Source organism: Leptopilina boulardi, unplaced genomic scaffold, assembly GCF_019393585.1.
Source record: "Leptopilina boulardi isolate dan_hultmark-lab unplaced genomic scaffold, ZJU_Lbou_2.1 LbouV2_372, whole genome shotgun sequence".
Lineage (NCBI taxonomy): Eukaryota > Metazoa > Arthropoda > Insecta > Hymenoptera > Figitidae > Leptopilina > Leptopilina boulardi.
Genome location: NW_026137943.1, coordinates 525312 through 549509, shown reverse-complemented (window position 1 = coordinate 549509; position 24198 = coordinate 525312). Strand labels below are relative to the sequence as shown.

Genomic DNA, 24198 nt, shown 5'->3' with positions numbered 1-24198 from the left:
ATTCTGTTAAATACAAAGTATAGGCTTGAGTTATTCTTCGTTAGAATAATAATTAAAATGATTTAAATTTTCACTTTTTTAGTAGAAATAATTTGCATATATGAATTTATTAACTAAATTGTTCGACAAATGAAAGGAATGTTAAATATTAATTAGTTGAGTTTAAGAATTTTTGACACACTTAAAATGTCCTTTACTCGGTTAATTGGACTTACTGAGGCAATATAAATATATATTTATATATTTTTTTTTACGCAAAAATGAAAGCAAATTTCCGTGAAACGATTTAATGTTGCAGAAGGAATTAGGAGGAGTTTAAATTATCATACAAACATTACAAAAATGAAATGAGATATGAGAGGACAGATTATATATTATATATGTTATTCAGGAGGTAAATTCACAGAAATAATACACAAAGATAGTTGCATCTGCGACCATGAGTTGAGATGAGAATTTTTGATAACAATGTGTGAAGTTAATTAAATCGTGTTTTTTTTTTTTTATTTGTCGACTCTGCAAATAGAGTTGTTAGGTTATAAAACTTGACGGTTTTAAGAAATCCATTTAATAATTTAATAATAATAATATAATAATTTTAAATAATTAATATGGTAACAAAAGTAAAGTTGAATTTTTAAATAGTTGGATTAAAAATATTAAATTTTTTTTTGCGCTATTCATGACAAATTATAATTGAAAAGAGAATAAGTTCTTCGAAACACGTGCAATGAGCAACATGCTTTAAAGTGAAGATCGATGACTCACAATAAGACTTGCGAGACTATTTTGACTTGAATCATTTATACTGTATAGTGTCTGCGCGACTCGTGTATGTACGTTGGATGCTAATTAATTTACTTAGCTATCTTATAGCTACTGAAATCTAGAATTGTCATCTTTTTTTTCAAATACACTCGTGGCTTCAATATAAACTTCTTGAAAATAAACGAATTTTAAAATAATATAAATAAATAGAAAGTAGAAAATTAAAAAAAAAAAAGGATTTTTATTATTCTATTTTCTTTATAGATTATTTGCTATTATATACGCCAAGTATGATGATCCCGGTAGTAATAATGTTTACTTTTCATATATCTGAATTGGTTTTCTTCTTTGGTATTATATACCAACATTAAAAAGGAAAAAAAAAGTGATGAGTAGCAATTTCGTTGTCCTATCGATAATGTTGATCCACACAACCGGTTAAATAACACGTTACCACCTCAAACTGTATATACAAAAGCCGCGAATCAAGCTATTATAAGACGTCGAAGAAAGAATGAGATTTAAGGTGCGTGTTGAAAGGAGATCATCTGTTGTGTTCTTTTTTTTCATTCTGAAGCTTAATCAAACTTCAAACAATTTTTAATGGAGTTTATATATATATATTTATTGTCGAATCAAAATCATTAACTTCTTTTTTTTAACGCACTTATTGGTCAAACTGGTTCTTTATACAGAACATTTTTTTTAAATTTTTAAAATTTTTATTTAAATTCTTATTTAGCCTAATTTCTATTTTACCGAATTCTTATTTAGCTTAATTTTTATTTTACCAAATTTTTATTTGCCATTCTCGGATATTTCTATTCATTCGTTTAGTTTTTATTGAAACTAATTCTTATTTAGCCTAATTTCTATTTTACCGAATTCTTATTTAGCTTAATTTTTATTTTACTAAATTTTTATTTGCCATTCTCGGATATTTTTATTCATTCGTTTAGTTTTTATTGAAACTAATTCTTATTTAGCCTAATTTCTATTTTACCGAATTCTTATTTAGCCTAATTTCTATTTTACCGAATTCTTATTTAGCTTAATTTTTATTTGCCATTCTCGGATATTTCTATTCATTAGTTTAATTTTTATTTAAAGTAATTCTTATTTAGTCTAATTTCTATTTTACCGAATTTTTCACACAGCCTAATTTCCATTTAGCCGAATTCTTATTTAGCCTAATCTTTATTGTATACCAAATTTTTATTTAACATTTTCGATATTTCTATAAATTAATTTATAATTTAATTTTTAAACTGATAATTATATTTTGGACTAATATTTATATTTAGCTGAATTTTTATAGACTGAATAATTTTTATTTAATCTCCTTTGTTTATAGAGGGGTATATATAATTTTTATTTATTCTATATAATTTTGCTGAATTATTAGTTAACTTTTTTATTTTTTACTTGACCGAATATTTATCTTGCCTAATTTTTATATGGCATATTTATTATTCCTTTTAAATCGTTCAAAAGTGGCATTCTGTAAGTTTGTTTTTAAAAGCCGACTGATGAATAAACTGCGCGTACATTGGTCTTCTTCTCGAGTGCCTTTTTTTTGTTTTTCAATTATATTTCTTTTTTTTTCTTTATTTTTTGCTCTTCTAATTCATCAACGGCGCACGCAGAGATAATAACATATGGAACGAATTGTTATATAGCTATAGAGATATATATATATATATATAAAAGAAACTCATCGATGTTATATTTAAAAAGAGATAGAAAATTAGAATATATTTAAATAAATCTAAATTATATTTTGAAAAAATCTTTAATTTATTATTTATGTATAGAAAATGTAAATTTAATTTTTTTGCTTTTTATGTTTTCAAACTTATGATTTAAATTAAATTATTTTAATTGTTATTATAGAACATCCAGAGAGAAATGTTTTTTTATTTGAAACAAATATAATATATTTGAGTCAAATAAAGTATATTTTAATAAGTTTTTTATTTGGCATAATTAAAATTTTTATTTGAAACAAATAAATATTTATTTGAAACAAATAAATATTTATTTGAAACAAATAAAATATTTATTTGTCTCTGGGTAAACAATTAGATTATTTAACTACAATTACAATCAATTTTATAAACTATAAAAGAGTATATAGATAAAGGCTTTTAATTAATTAAATTAATATATATAATTAATTTCATAATATAAATGATAAATTGAAAAGTTAAAGAATTTTAAAATTATTGCTGAGAGTTTATTTTTCGAAAAAATTTTAATCAGCATTGACCTTTCAATAATTATTTCTTATTCGTTTTTAAATGCATCAACCGGTTTTTCGTGTATTTGTTATTTATTTGACCTTTAAATTATATCCAAGAATTCTTCAAAAATAAATTTTTGTCTTTTTTTTAAATATTTCATTTATATATAAAATTGCATTGCGAGAAAAAAATATTCTCAAATTGAGAATATGTATATATATATATATATATATATATATATATATATCGTTGGCATCTATTTTTAGAATAATCTAATAATTTCGAACTAACCTACCGCATATTTCTCTATATCTTCTTAGGTAGAAAAAATGTCAATTCCGTGATGTTTCATATTTTCGTGAGATTATAGAAATTGAAATTCTTACCTTGAAAAAAAAAAAAATGAAAATTATCTCCCACAGTTCTGATCTTCGAATATAAATCAAATTCCACAATTTCTTTGGTGAATTTCTATTGTATATGATAATCTGTTAGTTACTTTTTCCGGGTTTTCCTCTTTGTATTATGTTTATAAGGAAATGATGCACGTGACACAAAACACTTTTTTCGGATAGAACACAGAAAAGTTTCTCTTTTTTTCTTTTTTGTCACACAAAATTCTGCCCGTTAAGATGAATTAAATTCTCGATTTTCTCACCATCTGTAAAATAAAATTTTTAAATTAATTTTTTTTCTAAATTAAAAAAAAGGGTTTTATCATAGAAAAGTATTAAAATCAATTTCAATCAGGTTCCGCTATATTTTTCTTAACATATAATATTTGTTTTGAAAATAAATTATGTACCAAATTTCAGCTCTGTGGGTCAAAAAACTGATATATAATAATAATAATGATAATAATAATAATAATAATATTTGTGCGTTTTGGAATATTGAGAAACTTTATTATTTTTATTTTGTATTTTTATTTTATCAATTTTTTTAATTTAATTTTTTTTATATAAATTTTTATTTGTTTTATTATTATTTTTCTTTATTATATGTATATGGACCGAAGGGCAGGATCCTCTTCATTAGCATAATGACAATCTGTCAAAGACCCTATATCTCGTTGCCGTCGGTACATCGATCGTGCAAATCGTTGAACTATATAATAATAAAATATATCAATCAATATAATCGGCCATCGAACGATTTACATAATTATTTCGATAACAAGAAAAGTTACCGACAAGTATATATATTATATAAACTTCCGCTTATATGATTAATGTATAATAAAATTTTAATGCAAAATTTTATTCTAACTGTAAGAATAAAATGCGCATCTAAAAAATTATATTCTTAATTTTAGAGTATTTTTTTTTATAATGTAAAATTAATCTTCAATTTAGAGAGTATTTTTTTTATAATATAAAATTATTCTAAAATTTAGAGTATTATTTTTTTTTTAAATATATATTTCATGTCCCCTCTTGAGACAAAAAAAAAACGGTTATTATATAGAAGCTATTGTCTGACTGTTTGTCGCGGTGTGTAAGCAAAAACTTGAGATCGCGCTAACTCGGCACAAAGTTAATGAAATGAAACACGCTTTGACATACTTCTTAAAAGTAACATGAATTAATTTCTTTAAACAATAATTTTTAATTTATCCAAATATTTACATTAGTATTTTTAATTTATTTAATAGTTTTAAAAATATTTAGAAAATATTTTCTTTTAATTTTTAAATAATTTTCAAACAAAAAATTTAAAACAATTAAAATATTTTAAACTATGCGTCAATTTCTCATTTTGTAATTATACTTTTTTTCGATGTTGATATTTTCTTCTAAAGTGGTCGCACTTACAGTAAATTTTATTTCTACTAGAAATAAATATAGTTAACGAGGGTATTTATTTAGAAAAAAAAAATCGTTAATTATATATTAACGCAATATGCATTTTTATCAAGGCAATAATCTTTTATATATATTAAAGAGATTCAAACCAACAATCATTAATATTATAATTTGATCACTGATGATTGAAAATTAAATATATAACTAAATTACACTTTATAAATAAATGATTAGTCTCTTAGTTATAAAAATTAAAAAAAAAAAAAAATTGCAATATATTATGCAATATAAATTTCATATCTACAATCTTGCAACAAATCCGATAATTTATTATTTAATAATTGTCGGATTAGACATAGAAAATGTTAGTTAATGACAAATTATTTATATACTTAAAAGGATATCGGAAAATTGTTATTTTATTTGCCATATTTGATAAGAAAAAAATGGTAGATGAGGTTTTATTTTACATTAAAAAGTAAAAAGAGAAAAAAAGGATATTAAATGCAATTAAGTAAAATTAGCCTAACGAATAGTTTTTTTTTATTCTTGATTGCACGCGCTTTTCAACGAATGTCTCATTACAAGTTCGTTTAGCGAAACATTCGCGCAAATCAAGACATTGAGTCACGGTTATCAAAATCTTGATTAATTATACCAGACAAGGCAAGACGCGGCTTCTCCTATATGTTAATTTCTTATTCGAGAGAGTTCCTCTCCTTTATTCCTATGCACACATCACCTTAACGATGCAAATTTTTCATTTAATTTTTATTAAAAAATATCATTTTAGATAATTTTTTTTTTCAAAAATTAAGATCACAAAAAATATGTAAAATATATTTTTTAAAAAAATTTATTATTTAATTACTATTCACGCGAACTGTTAGTCGATTGAATTTATTTTGAGTTTCTTATCTATGTACCGTCGGTAAAGTAGAACATTGTGGCGGGAAATTCAAATCATTTAAAGAAAAAACTGTCAAAAATTCCATTAATGATTAAAAAATCAGAAAAAATTTATTTAAATACTATTCACGCGAACTGTTAGTCGATTTTTTACACAGCGAATTTATTTTGAGTTTCTTATCTACTTATCTTCGGTAAAGAAGATCATTGTGGCGGGAAATTTAAATAATTCAAAGAAAAAACGGTCAAAAATTTCATTATCGATTAAAAAATCAGAAAATATTTATTTAATTACTATTCACGCGAACTATGGTCGATTGAATTTATTTTTAGTTTCTTATCTATGTACCGTCGGTAAAGTAGAACATTGTGGCGGGAAATTTAAATCATTTAAAAAGAAAAAACTGTCACAAAATTCCATTATCGATTAAAAAATCAGAAAAAATTTATTATTTAATTACTATTCACGCGAACTATGGTCGATTGAATTTATTTTGAGTTTCTTATCTATGTACCGTCGGTAAAGAAGATCATTGTGGCGGGAAATTTAAATCATTCAAAGAAATAACGGTCAAAAATTATATTATCGATTAAAAAATCAGAAAAAATTTATTTAATTACTATTCACGCGAACTATGGTCGATTGAATTTATTTTAAGTTTCTTATCTATGTACCGTCGGTAAAGTAGATCATTGTGGCGGGAAATTTAAATCATTTAAAAAGAAAAAACTGTCACAAAATTCCATTATCGATTAAAAAATCAGAAAAAATTTATCTAATTACTATTCACGCGAACTATGATCGATTGAATTTATTTTGAGTTTCTTATCTATGTACCGTCGATAAAGTAGATTATTGTGGCGGGAAATTTAAATCATTTAAAAAGAAAATCGTCGATAACTTCATCATTGATTGAAAAAGCAGAATATAATGAATTTTAGGAAAATTTGTTTAGTAAAATAAATAAATAAATAAATATATAAATAAGTATAAAGGTAGATCGTGTGTTTTGGTTTATACACAGATATTCAAGCGCTCCGCACGAGAAATAATCTATCAGCGACTGATCATGATCTTGTCAAAAGATAATGTCTAATAATACGTCAATTTAAATCGGACGCGCATAAATAGGCCATAAATCATAACCTATACAGTAGGAAAATTCCAACTGACAACGTGGTCGTTAAAAAGTAACAAGTTGATTTGTATCCTATTCAATCTTAACCCAAGTGCATTATTGACATCGATCGTTTAATAAATTTTTAAGTTTGCAATTTTTCTTCGAGCTTCCGAATTTGTATTTTTTAAACTTCTAAAATTTTGAATTTTGCTATAAATTCATTTTGAGATTTCTTTTTTTTTCACTATTCTATTTGAGAAATTCAATTTTTGGAAAATTTTTTTTCAAAAATTTCTAAAAATATTTTTTTTTTATATCCATCGAAAAAAAAATTCAAAACCTTTGCAAAAATGTTTAATTTTCAACTCTTTTACATTATAGTAGGATTTAAATATTGGTTTTATGTATACGTTTTACTATTCTCAGTAAGTTGATTGTCTGTAGCGTAGAATTTACGACTGTCTAGCGTCCTCATTATGTTCTATCGTTTGTTATAAACGAGGATCAAAAAGTTTAATTGTCTATCGAGTTTAATGACAAGTGCGTCTAATAGATCGATTGAAATGTTACCTTTTAAAATTTATTCGACATCTATTGGAATTGAAGAGAAAATAGTTTTTTTTAGTTTACATAGACAAACAGAAGAAAAATAAAATTTCCCAGAAATATATATATATTTTTTTTTACGAATTGTCCAATTATAACGCGTACATTGGCGAAAATAAGTTCAACGACGCTCTTCATCATAATAAAGTATGATTTATTCGTCTAACTCGCATCGCGCGTAATTACTCTACTGAGTGGCAAACGCACATTTATTTTAGAAATACATATATATAGTGTGATAAATCTTACAATTTACGTGTCCCGCTTTTCTAAACAATATATACCTTTATAGAAATATAAAAAAATTTTAATCAAATTTTCGAGGAAAAAAAATTTATTTCTTTTTCCTTTTTTTTTTATTTAATTTTAATTCAATTTTTATTTAAATTTTACTTAATTCAAATTAAAATTATTTGTGAATTAAAATTTTAGAGTATGATTTCTTAAATTTCTTTTTTTTTTGTATTTTTATTCTACTTTCGATTAAACGCTAATTCTTGTACCATCCACTCATATAAATAATATGGGAACTTCCCAGGAATATATATATATTATGAATAAGAAGCTATTTTGAAGATTTAAAATAAAGCGGGAATAATCGGTGAATCATTTTGTTTTTGAAGGAAATTCAATGTCAATATCAAATATTCTATTTCCAGTATATAGATACTGGATTCGCGAATAAAAATATTTAATATAAATTAAAAATAAAAATTATAAAAAAAAAAAATTATAAAGAAATAAATTTTTTTTTTAAAAATATATAAATAAAATTGAATATTAATATCGAATTTTTCAAAAATTAATTATTGCCAGGAAATAAAACAAAATTTTTTTCAAATAAATCGAGCACCTTTAACTAAAATATATATATAGTAAATTACTATTTGTATTTTTTTTTAATTTTTGCCAGTAAGCATTCCATGAATCAAGTTATATTGCTAATACTTATGAATTTGATGTAATAATTTAATATTCATTTTCAATACACGAACAATAGCACATATAAAAAGTTATTTGTGAAACTAAAGCGAAAATTTCTCTGAAATGCTTAATTGCAATTTGCGTGCGTCACTTTGGAGAATTATTATTATTATTATTATTTTTATTATAATTTTCAATATTAATAATATTATTATTATCATTATTACCGAAAAAATAAAATACCTTATCACGCGAATATTATCGTTACCTAAATTAAAAAAAAAGAATTAAAATTTCGTGAATAATTATGCGCCCCTTCAAAAAAAGAAAAAAAAAGATCATCCTCTCGACGTACGTATTTAAGTAAAATTTGATATGATATTATGAAAATGAGATGCAATGAAATTTAAGCATATTTTAATTAAATCTTAAAATTCATTGCATGCATAATTATTTTATATATGCCATATCAAAGGGAAGTAAATACATTTTTTTTCTTCTCTTTAACAAAATTGGTCTTAATTTAAATGCCTGTTAAAAATTTATGGAGATATATAAAATTTACAAATAAATTATCATTTCTGTAATATCTCCATTAGTACATATAAACATATATATATTACAATGCACAAACACACAGGTTTTAAACGAAATATAATGGGTTCTTGTATGACAGCAGCTGTATCTATATAATACGAATAAATGGAATGGTTCATATGCGATCCAGGAAGTCCAAATGAAATTTAGGTCAATTTTAATATATGCATTTTTTTTAATTACACTTAGAGCACAAAATTACATTTTTTTTTTTAATATAATTTTACAATCAAAATTCAATTAATTATTATATAAAAAAAAGATATTTTTCTATGAAATAATTATACACGAAAAAAAATATTTACCTATAGAACAACGAAACGTTTCACTATAATAGCAAAAGTTTTACTTGTTTCAGTTAAATATTTCGCTATTCTAATGAAACCTTTTGCTGTTTCAGGTAAATATGTTTTTACGTGTATATAATTCAAAATTTTTTTTAAAATTGTTTTAAATGATTTTTAGAAATTGTGGAGAGAGAGAGAGAGAGAGAGAGAGAGAGAGAGAGAGAGAGAGAGAGAGAGAGAAATGCAATTATTATGACCTGTTTTTCCATTTCTTGTTGGCCTCTATTAACTTTACTTTCCGAGCAGTTTATTACATTTCCTTCAGTCTCGCGTGTTAATTATAGTCTATATGTTTTTAGATCTGGTCATGGCCTTCGTTTAAATCAGGTTTAATTTATTATTCACAGCAGTCACTGAACAAATGTTTGTCTTTGCGTTGATGTGGTCTTCCTTTTGACCCCCCTTTATATAGATATAGTTACTTCCTTATACTAAACAAAATAATGCAACTTTTATTCTTTGAGTACATAAAGACTTATATATTAATAGCTACATTGTACTATTAACAAACTGTATAGGTTAATTATATCTCATATTACGAAATAAGTCAATGTCTTAAAAAAAATTTTTTAAAAAAATATATATTTTTCCCGCAGAATATTTTTATTATTTCTTTTTACCAAGGTTTAAATTATAAAATACTTTCTCATTTATGATGAGAATCTAAAAAAAATATCTGATTTAATAGAAATTTATAAAGTGGATCAAAATGTTTTTTTTTTTTGACAAATTCTGCCATGGGGGATTTTTGATTATATCGTGTAGGGAAAAATATCTATAGAAGTCTTCATTCCTTGCGTGCACCAAGTACTTCTCTATTATGCCGTACACGCTCGATCGTCTATCACTTCTCTGACACAAGATAGAATAATCTTGCTACACACGTTTATATTTCTCCTTATATACGTTTATTTCAGTTATATACCAGGATGCATATAATTGCATTATAGAACACCTGTGTTCTCTCCACACATTCACAAATTGATCGGCTAATGTCTTTTTTATTGCCGTTCCCTTAAGAATATTTTTAAAAATGAATTTAAAATCAAAATTCTCTTCTTAAATACCAAATTAACGGAATTTTTATATTTTAGAAAAATTTTGATTTAGTTTCTAATACTCTCAAATTTGAATTATTTCACTGTAATCTGCATTATCATTAATCGGTAAAACAGTCAAATCTTCTTTACCGATTATCATTATCCAATCTGCTTTATCATTAATTGGTAAAACAGTCAAATCTGTTTTACCGATTATCATTATCCAATCTGCTTTATCATTATTCGGTAAAACAGTCAAATCTGCTTTACCGATTATCATTATCTAATCTGCTTTATCATTAATCGGTAAAACAGTAAAATCTGCTTTACCGATTATCATTATCCAATCTGCTTTATCATTTATTGGTAAAACAGTCAAATCTGCTTTACCGATTATCATTATCCAATCTGCTTTATCATTAATTGGTAAAACAGTCAAATCTGCTTTACCGATTATCATTATCCAATCTGCTTTATCATTAATTGGTAAAACAGTCAAATCTGCTTTACCGATTATCATTATCCAATCTGCTTTATCATTAATTGGTAAAACAGTCAAATCTGATTTACCGATTATCATTATCCAATCTGCATTATCATTAATCGGTAAAACAGTAAAATCTGCTTTACCGATTAATGATAATGCAGAGATTATTAGGAACAAAATACAAAAGATTGAGGTTTTTTAAATTTAAAAAAACAGAAAGTAAAATAGAACGAAAGAACATTGTATGTGTACGCGGTTAATTATCGTCATTACGAGAGGAATGTATGTCCTTCGTGTGGTCAAAGCCAAAGTGGTTATAATTGTGTAGTTGCTTCTTCTTCTTCTTCTCGTGAACCTTTCTTTAAACGTGCGACAAAGACCTTGGAAAGAGAAAAAAAAAAAAGAAACGCCCAAGTCATCTCGTGCGTACGCATTTACAAACAACAATTAAACCGTAAATACACTTTTACGCGCCATCTGAACATGTCATCTTAATGAAGACACAGCAGCAAATATCTGAAATAAAGTAATTTTCTTTTTTTCTCTGTCTCTTAATCACTCAAATTACATTAAGAAATTTTTCATTTTCAAATGATTAAGATATCAAATTAATAGAAAAATTCGAGAATTTTGTTCCATTTTATGATATATCCTTAAATTAACAGAGTTGTTGTAAAAGAAAATTTTGGAATTCTGATTGTAATAAATTTAGTTTCAATTCTACATTGTAAAGAACGTATACAAATAGAATTCTTGTAAATATTGTTTGCAATTTGAAACCGCGTGTAATATATAGTCTTTAACATAAATCTGTTCCAGAGGCGTAAAACGTTCTGATGTCCTGGCACCCAATAAATTATAGTAGATAATATCGCAATGCGGACATAAAACAACTTTGTAACGACTGATGGCTTCGTTATCATCGATATTCTCTTTGAAGTAATGCATCATCGTTAATACCCCAGACAATACCCTTTACCTATGTACTTTTCTTTGTAGATTCTATACACGCACCTTGTGCACGATTTAAAATTTTTCAAACATTTTTAAAATTAATAAAAAATTGTTCGAAAACTTTTTGGAATTGGTGGAAAATTCTTGATCAAAGAAAATTTTAAGTTTTCTTTTAAATTAGTTGGTTTTCTTGAATCAATCCTAGCTTTTTTTGGTTCATTTTGATACAGAATTTTGATTGAATAATGAGATTAAATTCAAAATCTATTTTATTGATGGCTTTAATGTGACATGATTGAAAATTGAAGAGAAAGTGAATGTGGGACGATAAATAAGATTTCTTGGTTGCGAGCATGATTTGTACAAATTCATAAACCTTACAACCAGTTTACTCTTCTATTCATTTGGCAAACTATTAACTCAATGGAAACAATGGTTACACAAGTTTCATTTCACTTTCATATGTATCAAATGGAGAATTAGAATTTATTTTTAGTATACAAATTGGGAATTTGAAACTATTTTTAGAGTACAATTGGGAATTTAAAATTATTTTTAGTGTCCAAATTAAGGACTATGAGAACTAAGAACACTACCATCAGAAATCATTTTTCCAACAGTTGAAATTAAGAATTTACCTTTATAGAAACTATTTTTAGTAACAGAATCGAAATCAAAAATTTACACCTTGCTTCTTTTTAATCAGTCTTTTGAATTTTTGTATTTTTTTTCACCACCAAAAAGAAAAAACAAATCAAGTGTGTGAAATATATATAGTGCCCCGCATTCTTTAGAGATTACGTTTGAAGTTTCTATAGTTTGTGGAATGGAAAAACCCTTTAGGTGAAGTAGTTCTTATATATTGTATAACGGTTTTCTTCGTTTGCATTGTCGATGAAGAAACGGTATGCTATAATGCATCTTATTCTCATATAGCTTTGTCTTTCGTTTATATATATTTATCTATGTGGGTTTTTCGCACACGGAATAAAAATTGTTATGAATGTTTTACGCCCATTTTTGATGTGCTTACAATGCGACATTTCCTATACCATCCAAATATAAATTTTAATAAGGGCTACTCAGTTATTTACATCCCATTGTAGCAGATTTTCAATGCTTATAATAATGTCACACAAACGTATTAATTTTCTCTCACCGAGTGAATATATATTTTCTTTGTTATACTATACACTCGATATAAATAAATCATAATTATAAAATCAAGAATTATAGGATAAATTAGAATTTTTTTTGAAAGGAATTTTTATCTAGACTTCCTAAAAAGAATTAACACTGTTAGAGAAAAGGATGCTTTTCCAAATTTGTAATATCTGAAAAATGTCACGAATTTAGAAAGAGCAGGTAGCATCTGTAAACCGAGAAATGGAATTAGAATGCTTTTCTAAATTCCTAATATCTAAAAAATATCACGAATTCGGAAAAACAATTTGTTAAATTTTATCGTATCGTCTAATTCTTTTTTTTCAGGGTTGTAAGATGAGAATGACAATTACAATAGAAACTCCATTTACATATTTAATTATTCTGAACGATCCTTTGAAACGTGCTTTTAAAATTTTATTTATACACTATTTCAAACTTAAAATACAAACAAGCAAACAATATACATTTGATTAATTCTGGATTTTATTCTCGAATTGTTTTAAGAAAACTGTTTAGTATAATTGTTTCGTGGCAGACATTCGTTATGCAGTATTTAGGCGTTAAGATGATTAAAATTCTAAGCGTGATCACAACAGGGTTTCCGAGTATATTATATCTCCTGCTGTGTTTGTGTAAAAGTAATTACATTTCAATGAATGAATTTAAAATGTTTTTGAAAAAATCCAAAAAATGTTATTGAAATTTTTTTGTATTGAAAAAAAATTAGTGGAACAAATACGGATTTGTTTTTTTTTTGAAATGCTACTTTTTCTTAAAGTAAAAATTTCTTTGACAATAATGGGAGAATTTTTTTTTCCCTAAAAGAATTTAGGCTTTTGATATTTGTTCTTCACTTCTTGACACAAATGAACTTACACCGATTGAACATTAAACGTTCATCATACGTCAAAGTAAGACAAAGGAAAGCAAGAAAATAAATAACGGGCATTCTTTTCTCTTTCCAAATGTATCTTCACATAAAGGTCAACTTAATGCTTAAAAGTTATGTGCATTCTTTTTATATATAGAAATGAGAAAGCAAATGTGTTTTACTTCTGTACCAAAACGTACAAAACAAGTTGTCAATTCACCTTTTCATTATATATATAAATATATATATATATTATACAACACCGCTACTGATTGTTTTTATAATATAAATATAAACTGTCTCGTAAAATGCGATGGGCGTGTACTCAATTAACGGTTCCTAATCATGTGTTAGCATCAGTGTCTAATGAATATTAATGCTGTTGACATTTTAGATGAGGTCAGTTCACTTTTACTTTTTATTTCTAACTTCTATATTTACACAACGACACGCGGTATAATTAAATTTTCGTACTGATTCAAAACTGATTTCTAAAAACGAAACTAAAACTAAAAATGATTTTAAAATTTATCTATTTGTTATGGAATTGATTCTAAAATCACTGGATTGGTTCTATATTGATCTTGGAACTGTTTCTAGAATTATTGAATCTACAAAAAAAATATTATAAATAGCAAAAGGAAAAGTGTTCTCAGAAGTATTTTTAGTGTGAGCTTGACCTTTAAATAAATAATTATTGCAATTGCATTAATAATTGATAAGAGCAACACGTACAAAGAAAGAAACAAATGTGCTAAAATGGCATTATTAGAAATGACTATCCTATAAGGATAATCAAGAATAATTGATTATCGCAGCTTTTATTAAGATTTCGAAATTATATTGTCAATATAATAAATTATTCCCTCCAATCAGATTTAGAGATACTATTCACATCCTGTATTTTCATTCAATATTTCCGCGGGAATATTTTTCCAATCACTTTCTTATATCTCTTTATCAAATTTTCTTTTTTTTCAAATCGAATTACTACAATATTTTTAGTATATTTTCCATTTATCGTAATTCATAAATGAAATATGGTCGTTTATTTAATTGTCTAGGAAAAAAAAAACTTTCTAGGGAGTGTCGTTGAATAGATACGTGACATATGTTGAAGGCGTGAATAAAAGATGATGTCATACCAAAGTTGTTGCATCTTTTTTTTTTTTTTTTTTTCCTCATTAATGGTCAACACCAGGAACTTTTAGTTTTCTTCGTGCATAATTTGTGTTTCACTCATTATTTTCTTGACTCGCGAAAGTCATTAACATATATTTCATATATGCAAAATAGAAAAAATAGTGTCAAAAAGTACAGATGCATCTTGGAAAATTTTTATTAAAGATAAATCATCTTTGAAATTTTATTGTTATATTGTGAAAGAAAACATCCGGTTTACAGATTTGAATATCTTCTGGAGTTAGGAGAAATTCCATTTTTTTTTTGTAATCAAATTATGAATCCTTATTCAATCGAATTGGTAATCAATTATGATTGAAAACATCAGAAGATGTACAAATTCTTGAAAGAATAAGACGAGTCGTCTATATAGTGTGACTCCGATCTCTTGATAATAATAGCATCGTCTCTGTTTTGACCTGTGCATTCTTATGTTCGGATCAGCGACCTCGCAATCTCAAATGGACCACCCATGGTTCAATAGACCATGGTATGAAACCACAGATAAAATAATCTTGTCCGAAAAGTGATTTTTGCAATTATCTTCAATTTTGTTCAGCCTTAAAAAAAACTCAACTCTTCTTTTCTTTTAGAATCCATTCTTAAATCCGCAAGCAACTTCAATAATTTTTTTACAAATTTTACCCTCAAAGTCGAAGCTAAAACCAACTTTCGACTTTTTGTTTTTTCTAGTAGCTTCAAATTTCTGAATTTTTACTGTTTTCGAAGTAAAATATGTTCATGAATAAAAAAGGTAAATGTCCGGTAAATGGTAACATTTACATTACTCAAATGACTCACAAAGGAGATAGTCACGAGCACAACAAGTGAATCATCAAAAATACTCCTTTTTCTTTTTTCTATAAATCAATTCATCTAAAATCATGTGTAAATTACACAATATTTATCAATTATAGATGAATTTCAATTTATAAATATTGACAGGTAGGGAAAAAAACTTACACAATTCGTTACGAGCAAGTGAAATTAAACGAAAGTTATAAGATTACATCGCGTGTACAATTTTGTTATACATTATACCCAATTCGAAAAATTGAGATTTTTGTTGCTTTTGTTATAAAAGAGAAATGCAGTGACAAGTGACAATAATTTTTTTTTTTATGATTGATCTTATGAATTATTTATTTCTCGATTCATTTCAAGAATTTAGTACTCATCATAAAGAGATAATGATATGTCTTTTATACAATATTTACATTATAAATGTTTCTTTGGAAAATGGGTTTGAAAATATATATTTATGGACCACCGGCAAAACTTTCAAAGGTCGATGTATAAACCTTCAACATCTATATGTGTGGATTTCAAAGGTTAAACTTCCAACGGGTAATAAAAGGGAGGTACATGAGACCATCCCACGTCTATTCAAGTCACGATCGAATGATGACAACGAAAAGTTTGGAGTTGAAATGGGGTAATTCTTTTCACAAATATTTTTATGTGAGAATAATTAAAGGTTTAACATGTGTTTTTGAAGATGAGTTATGTATATATCTCAAATCAATACTTGAAATAATTATTTTTGAAAATTGCGATTTTTAATTACTAGTTCGAAATGGTAATAATTTTACCATTTTCTTTTCAGTAGAAACAATTTTATATTTCCATTAAAATTAAGTTCAATTTTCTACGAGGCAAGTTTCAAGATCAAAAACCAATTAATCCATAAAATCTAAAATTAGGGAACACTTCCGAAAAAAAAGTTTTAGATTCAATTCAAAAAATTTTATCAAAATCGTGAAAGGAAAAAAATTTGAATCGATAGAAATTTTTGTTTACATTGAAAGAAAATAAGTAATATGGTAATTGGAGTAGTGTTAACTGATGCGTGAGTACATCAAGCACTAGGAATATATTTTTATCGAGGTCGGTACCAAAAATAAAGTCCTTCTATATAGTAGAAATTGGCCATCCGCCAAAAGAAATGTTCACAGAGAGATGAAAGTCTCCATTTTATATAGCCAAGATGCAGAATTTGAAATTTAAGACGACACCGATTCAAAACATTATTGTTTGAAAGGTAACAAAAAAATTAATCAAATTCTCCACGTCCTTTGGCTAAATTTCAAAATTATTTAAATTCAGAAGCCAAATTATGTGAAATAATTCCAAGACACTAATATGAAAATTATTATTACCCTCTCTAAAATAATAAATTTACATTTTTACATGTGTATATTAATTTTTAATTTTATTTTTTATTAGACCAAAATTGTATCCGTAATAAAATTTATATAAATATTTATATATATTAAAATGAGATATTTTATCAATGTATATATTAAACCTTGAAAATTAAGTATTAAAAAAATTGCGTTACAAATATTTTTGATCATAAAATAAATTATTTTTCTGAAGCAAACTGTCGTAAAACAGATCAATTGCTAATGAGTTGATATACTGTTAAGGAGAAATAATTCTAAAAAATGATTCTTTCGGTTAGGTTTTTTTCAAAAGTTTGAAAATAATGTTTATGAGAATGTCATCGTTTGTGGCTTCCGTTGAAGATTTCTTAAAATGAATAATGCCTCACGCTTTTCAACTTGACTTCTCATATAGTCAATCGTCACGCACGAACGAAGTATATAGTTGGTTGGCGCGAGCGCTTCCGAGACGTGCGGGTATAAAACCATAAAGTGTGCTAATGTCAATTGTTGTTAGTTATGGTCATCACATACCATTCTCATTCATTATTATGTTTTTAAACACCGTTAACATCAAATTTTAAACCTAAAATCATAGATGATGCATGAAATTTATATCGAATTATCATTCGGGATTCTACCTGTTTAAACGTGTTCATTTGCCATTTCGTGATTGTAAATTTTCTTTAATTTACCTCGAAAATTACTGGTAACGGTGTCTATGGTAACTGTTACCATAAGGCTTTCGAGTCTGGGCCACGAAACCCTAAAAAAGTATTATTAATTTAAGAAAATACTTGTCCGTATTTGATCCACTAATTTTAATTCAAAAAAATTTACTTAAAATTTTCTTCGATCAAGAAAATATTGAATCAAATACGAACAAGTAAATGGGTTTTCTTTAATCAATATTTTTTCCACTGTATTGATCTATTTTTGAAAATTTTATTATTCCTCTAATTTTGATTTCACCTTGGATATTATTATTATTTCGAATCACCATTCTATTTTAAAGCCACTTTTATCACTTTAACCGCAATCTAAACATTTTTAAAGTATATAATGAGGCCACTTTGGATTTTGAAAATAGTTTATAAAAATAGAGGGATGCGAAGAAAGTAAGAAAGTTTATTAAAAAAAAAAAAACTTGTGATCTATTTTACAGATCCACGCGCCCTTTAAAAAAACAGAAAGGTATTTAAAAATTCTTTCATAATTCATGGGCTTTCACCTTCTATGTTTTTTTTTCTTTTTTATACTCACTTCTTCGCGGTGTTTATAAGATCGATCGCCACTATTCTCATAAAAATGATTTTAAAAATCGTTTTGTTTATTCTCAAAATATTTGCTACTTTTGACTTCTGTAAAATAGAGTAAATCTTAATGATTCATTAATTATTGTAAAGTCAACAAAGCTCAGCGATTATTATCGTTGTGCGATAATTTTTTTTTCTGTTCTTTTCTTATCTTAAATTGATAAGAGATATTTAGAATGATTTTAGTGTGATAAATGAAAATTAAAAAAAAAAAAAATGGAAAATTAATAGTTGGTACATGGGCAAAACGGGAATATGAACTTTTATTGTTCGCGGTGGGTGGCCTGCGTGAACTGCATCTTTCCGGGATGTGATCATTTTTGCCTCGAGAGAAGCATCTCCTCCCTTCATTGTCCGCGAGCATCATGAATTTTTAATTCAATGAACTCGACTAAATTTCTAACTCATATTTTTGTATAATTTCGAATTTATTCCAAATTCATCAGTCTGAATTTGAAAATCGTAAAATTTTTTTACTAGAATAGAATATTTTTAATCGTTGTTATAGGTGAAGATTTTTTCTATGTACAAAAATTATGATTCACGATTCATTTACATTGTAAGGTCTAGACTTTACAACAAGCTAATTATATTGACGTTTTAAAATGAAAGTATTTTTTTTTATTTGAATTCATGGAATTAGGATTCATTGGAATTCTATATTTATTATAACCGCATTTAGAGAAATATAAAATAACGCTTTCTTTTGCCGTTTTCGATTTATTGCCGATCATAAAAGTCGTCGACTACTCCCTTAAGATGCAGTTTTCTGCAAATGCCTCGGCGGAATAAATTAAAAATGCTAAAATCCTTGAAAGGGAATTATATACCTGAGCAGGGAGAAATAAACAGTAAATTATTTTCCCGAGTGTTAAACGTATTCCTTTGCTTTTTTTAATTTGATGATCAAATAATTTATAATTCGTTATTAGAAATGGTGGTGGTCATTATTTTTTTTTTTTAAAAAAGGCAAACTATTAGGTTGTAAACCAAGAATGAAGGTGAAAGTTTTTCAATTCAAGAATAAAGTTACCTACGAAATTGGTTCAGAGAGCGAGACGCGAATAGCCTCGAGTTCAAGAAGCACACGTAGCAGAGCAAAGGGTAAAAAACTTTACGCGCCCTTAACTGCTTTCGGCTGGAACGGTCGGCTTGTGAGCATTAAAGAGCATTAGTGCTCATCCAGGGTACCTCCTGTTATTAAACTGAATATACTCAAACCAGACCACCCAAAAATCGAAGAACCTTCATATTGTATAACATAGTCAATACACTTTGAAAAGCAAACCTCTTTTTATTTTATTTATTTATATCTAAAGAATTACTGAAGGTCACCGCTTAAAATTTGTATTCCGTTTGTTGTTAGTCAAAAAAATATATTGTTCCACTCACATTATTCTAATAAAAAAGAATGATTAGATAAAAAAGAGACTTTTTTATTACCACAATTATATCCCGCAAAAAAGTCTAGTTAATATGATCTTTCGCAGACCCTAGAATTATCAGAATCGTAAAAACTAGATGGGCCAAGAGTTTGCTATAAAGTTTTATTTAGCCTGGCTTTTAGTTCGTAAAAAAAATTCTAAAGAAATACCATTTTTTTATTCTAATTCTAAATTCTTATTCTCTTAATTAAAAATGTCTTTTTTTATAATCGGTTTCGTTGAAACAAATTTACTTCCATTGATAGGTGATCAGATAAATCTATGAATAGGCAGTTAAAAGTAATCGCACCATTCTATTAAATCTCTCGTTTTTCTACAACTTTGACAATATAACCAATTATTCACAAGGTGATAAATTGTTTTCAATATAAGTGATTTTAATTGAGTTGTTGATATAGAATATTCAACATTTTTTCATATTTTTATCTTCATAAAGCATTCATTCTTATCTAATCAGATGATTTTATATACCTTAGGGTTCATTAAAATAAAAAGTAAAAACAAAAATGTTTAATAAGTAAAAAAAAATACCTTAAAAAAATTCAACGAGATTAAAATTCTTTACCAATTTCCCCAGATGAATTTTATTCTTAATCCTCTTATATGAGATGAAATTTTTTTCTTTAAATCTGTTTCTATAAATTTCTTTTTTTTTAACTTTTATAAAATATATTTGAAATCGGATTATAAAATGATGGGAGAAAAAATAACTATGACGAAGAGAGCGCACCGTTTATAGAAAGATTCTTTATGTACCTTACCGTAAATCTCTTCCGTTATCTTCGTCGGTGTAAACGTTTGAGACACGGTAGGTAAGTACCCACGTTGTAAAACTGTCTCGTTTTCACGCCTGCTAAATCATAAATTAATGAAAGCACACACGCGAAACTAATATTATGAAAGTAGATCGTGCAAATTTTTCATTAAAAAAAATGAATTTTCAAAATTAATTTAATAAATTCTATTAAAGAATGAGAAAATCAGATCGCATAAAAAATATATCTGAATTATAATGACAGATTGATGTCTCAGTGAAATTCCACAAGATTAGAGAGTTTATTTTCCAATTTTCTCTCAACCATTCTCTATGTGTGTGTGTGTGTGCAATTTTGTAGGTGCTAACATATGGTACTTTCGACTTAAAGGGGAAAAAAAGAGATACGATAAATGTCAAGTGTAAACTTGGCAGAAATCTTCCTTTCATCGGCACGTTAGTGATCTAGTCAGACGTCAAACGAAGATTGTTTCCATTACAGCGGCTCAATATCAAAGACTCGCGCACATATGCACTTTGGTTTGCATTTCTTGCTAGAGAAATGTTTTAACTGTTCGCCAACATTTTTATTATATTCATTCATATAAAATTTATATTCATCGTGATTCATTTATTCTTTTCGGGGGTAAATTTTTGGTAAAAGAAAAAACATTTTTTGATATTAAGACTTGTTTGTGCAAAATTATTCTATTAACTTGCCCTGTCATCAACATCTTATTTAATTGCTTTTAAATCTTTATGGCTTGTCCGTCAACATGCTAAATTAGAATTTACTGAAAACAGATGTTATGGAATTGAACTAATTTTTATATATATATATATTACTTCATGACAGTATAATTAAGAATGATCGATAAAACTATATAATTATATTTTCATGCAAATGTCGAATACTCGTTTTTATAACATAAACTGCAAGTGGAAATAACTTTTGCTAAATTATTCGCATGTACCATATTATGCAGAAAATAACCATGACATGGGTTACATAACTTTCTTTGGAAATTAAATTTCAAATCTAAGAATCATGTTCTAAAAAAAATCATGTTCTCTCTTTGATATATTTCAAGATTGACTTTTGAAACGATATTTATAAAATTCGTGCAATTTCTAATTGACAATTTAGATGGAAGCAAAAAATAAAAAAACAAGTGATACTGATTGATTTATCCAGAGACAGATGAAGGAAATAAAATCTTAATCGATACATCTCTGGTCAACTTTCACGCGGAATGTCATTCAAAAAGAAACATTTATTCAACATTGATTTCTAGAAAATTTTTATTGCGGATAACTTTTACCAAAGAATTATAGGAAAATTTTATAATTCATTAGGTGAATAAAAATTTGAAATTTTTTGTTTCTAGGATTATGCGGAGGATGAAGATGATGATGAAAATACAACAAGTACGAGTTCAACAAGTACAACGTTACCAACAACAACGACAACAACTACAACTACTACTACTACAACAACAACAACTCAAAAACCAACGGAAAAGCGAGTTTTCCAAAAGAGCGTGAGAAATTATGAAAGATCAACTGGAGCACAATACAATGGCTATCAGGCGAAAAATGATTATCCACCAATGTCTGCTCACAGTGTTCAAAAATGGCAATCACTTGGTTCCCGCGAGAGTATCAAAGAAACTAGAGATAAATATCTCGAATTCAAACATAATGGAAAATGTAAGTAGAAAGAAAATTCTTTTTTAAAATTCAGTAAAATTTTTAAATTAATGATTCAGTTCTATTATGGGATATATTACATTCTCCGAATATTTTTCAATCTCAATTGCATTGTATAAACTGATTAAACAGTCGAGTAAATAGTGTTGAAATGAGTAATTAAGCCCTTGTCGCTTTTATGCAGAACATGACAGTTGGATCACAGAAACTTGATAATGGTTCTTGACATAATGTGTCTCTTGATCTCATTTTGTATCACACCTTATCCCATAAAAAATATATATATATATCTTTATTAAACGTGAATAATAATTGCTTCTTATTTTTTAATTGTTCTGGAAATTAATATTAAAATTACCATATAAGAGTAACCTATATCAACAACAAAGACATTAAAGTGATTTTATTCCATCGTTCTTGTTATTCAGTAAAATTAATGAAGCATATCTTAATATGAACCTAGAAAGTCATTATCAACCTTCTGAACTTTTATATAAACACATGTAGAATTTTTCTAATTTTTTTTTCTTTTTTGTCTCAACATTCCTCAACATTTTGTATATTGTCTGACATAAATTTACGACCTGATGTGAAATCGATTTAATGTTCTTTCGATACGGTAGCATGCGGTAGGCTGTGTCACCTCGACCCTGTCGCTTTATATCTTCTTTCACATCTCTTTGCCTTCTTTTTTTTTTAGTCTTTGCATTTCGTACACCTGATTTCTTTTCTTTTGTGACAAAGAGACGATTTTTTTTTCTTGTTATGTAGAAATAGCAATTGTTATTTATATAATTGTAACTACAACCAAAAATTCATCTTGATCTGATAATTTTTTTTCTCCATAACCTTCTTGTATATATCGTTGAAAAGCCCGCATATTTAAAAGTAAAAAGTATGTCAATTGTCTAATTGTTTTTTTTTCTACTAATCGATAAACTTGTCATCAAACAAATTTCAATATGAAAGAAAATAAAGAGTTGACGCTATTCATGATAGGCCGCGGTCAATGCAGTGAGAACAAGAACACCTCGACTGTAAAATCGACCCGTTGCTATTGTAAATGCAAGATAGAGATAAAATCTTTGTTCGGCATTCAAGCAATGACGCCCACACGAAAAAAAAATTAACATAGTCTTGATCGGCAACGAGAGATTTGCCGCAAAAAATAATACCCTGTTTCAAGTCGAAAACGACTTTGCTACATTCACTCGTCGTGGCAAACTTCATTCACCCTCGTAAATTTTCCTTCTCACTTTTATATAGTGGCGAGAAAAAAGAGGTTTTGTTTATGTAAAAAGGTGAAATTAATTCTTTCGTGAAAAATCATGACATCCGCGCGAGTGTTGCTGTGATTACAAAGATCCGAATTGGCAAAAAAAGTGTATCGCGATTACTGGCCACATACACCGATCCTTATCGGTGACTTCTCGTATTTTATACAAGGTTGTCAGTTGTCTTTTGTAAAAAAAATGGTTCTAATTTCGTTTTTCCACTCAGAGTTGTCACTTGTCGCTTTTTATACAAGGTTGTCAGTTGTCTTTTGTAAAAAAATGGTTCTAATTTCGTTTTTCAACTCAGAGTTGTTACTTGTCGCATTTTATACAAAGTTATCAGTTGTATTTAGTAAAAAAAATATCCTAATTTCGTTTTGCACTCAGAGTTGTCAATTGTCTTAAAAATAATAGTAATAGAAATGACTAAGTACAGGAAAATTATCAATTTTCTTTCGTAAAAAAATCATATCATTAAAATTGAATATAGGGAATTGCATTATATTTTTCTTA

The 24198-nt window shown here is 26.6% G+C and overlaps 2 protein-coding genes across 5 annotated transcripts in view; one reads left to right on the top strand and one right to left on the bottom strand.

The window, feature by feature from the left end:
* LOC127287796 (zinc finger CCHC domain-containing protein 10-like) overlaps positions 1-24198 on the bottom strand; it is a 158190-nt gene that overhangs the window by 24810 nt on the left and 109182 nt on the right. The window lies entirely within an intron of this gene.
* LOC127287785 (protein PFC0760c-like) overlaps positions 1-24198 on the top strand; it is an 84530-nt gene that overhangs the window by 10940 nt on the left and 49392 nt on the right. For both annotated transcript variants that reach the window (XM_051314910.1, XM_051314909.1), the window contains one exon: positions 22090-22411. In XM_051314910.1, coding sequence (XP_051170867.1) covers positions 22090-22411 — 322 coding nt within the window. The remainder of the gene's footprint in view (positions 1-22089; positions 22412-24198) is intronic.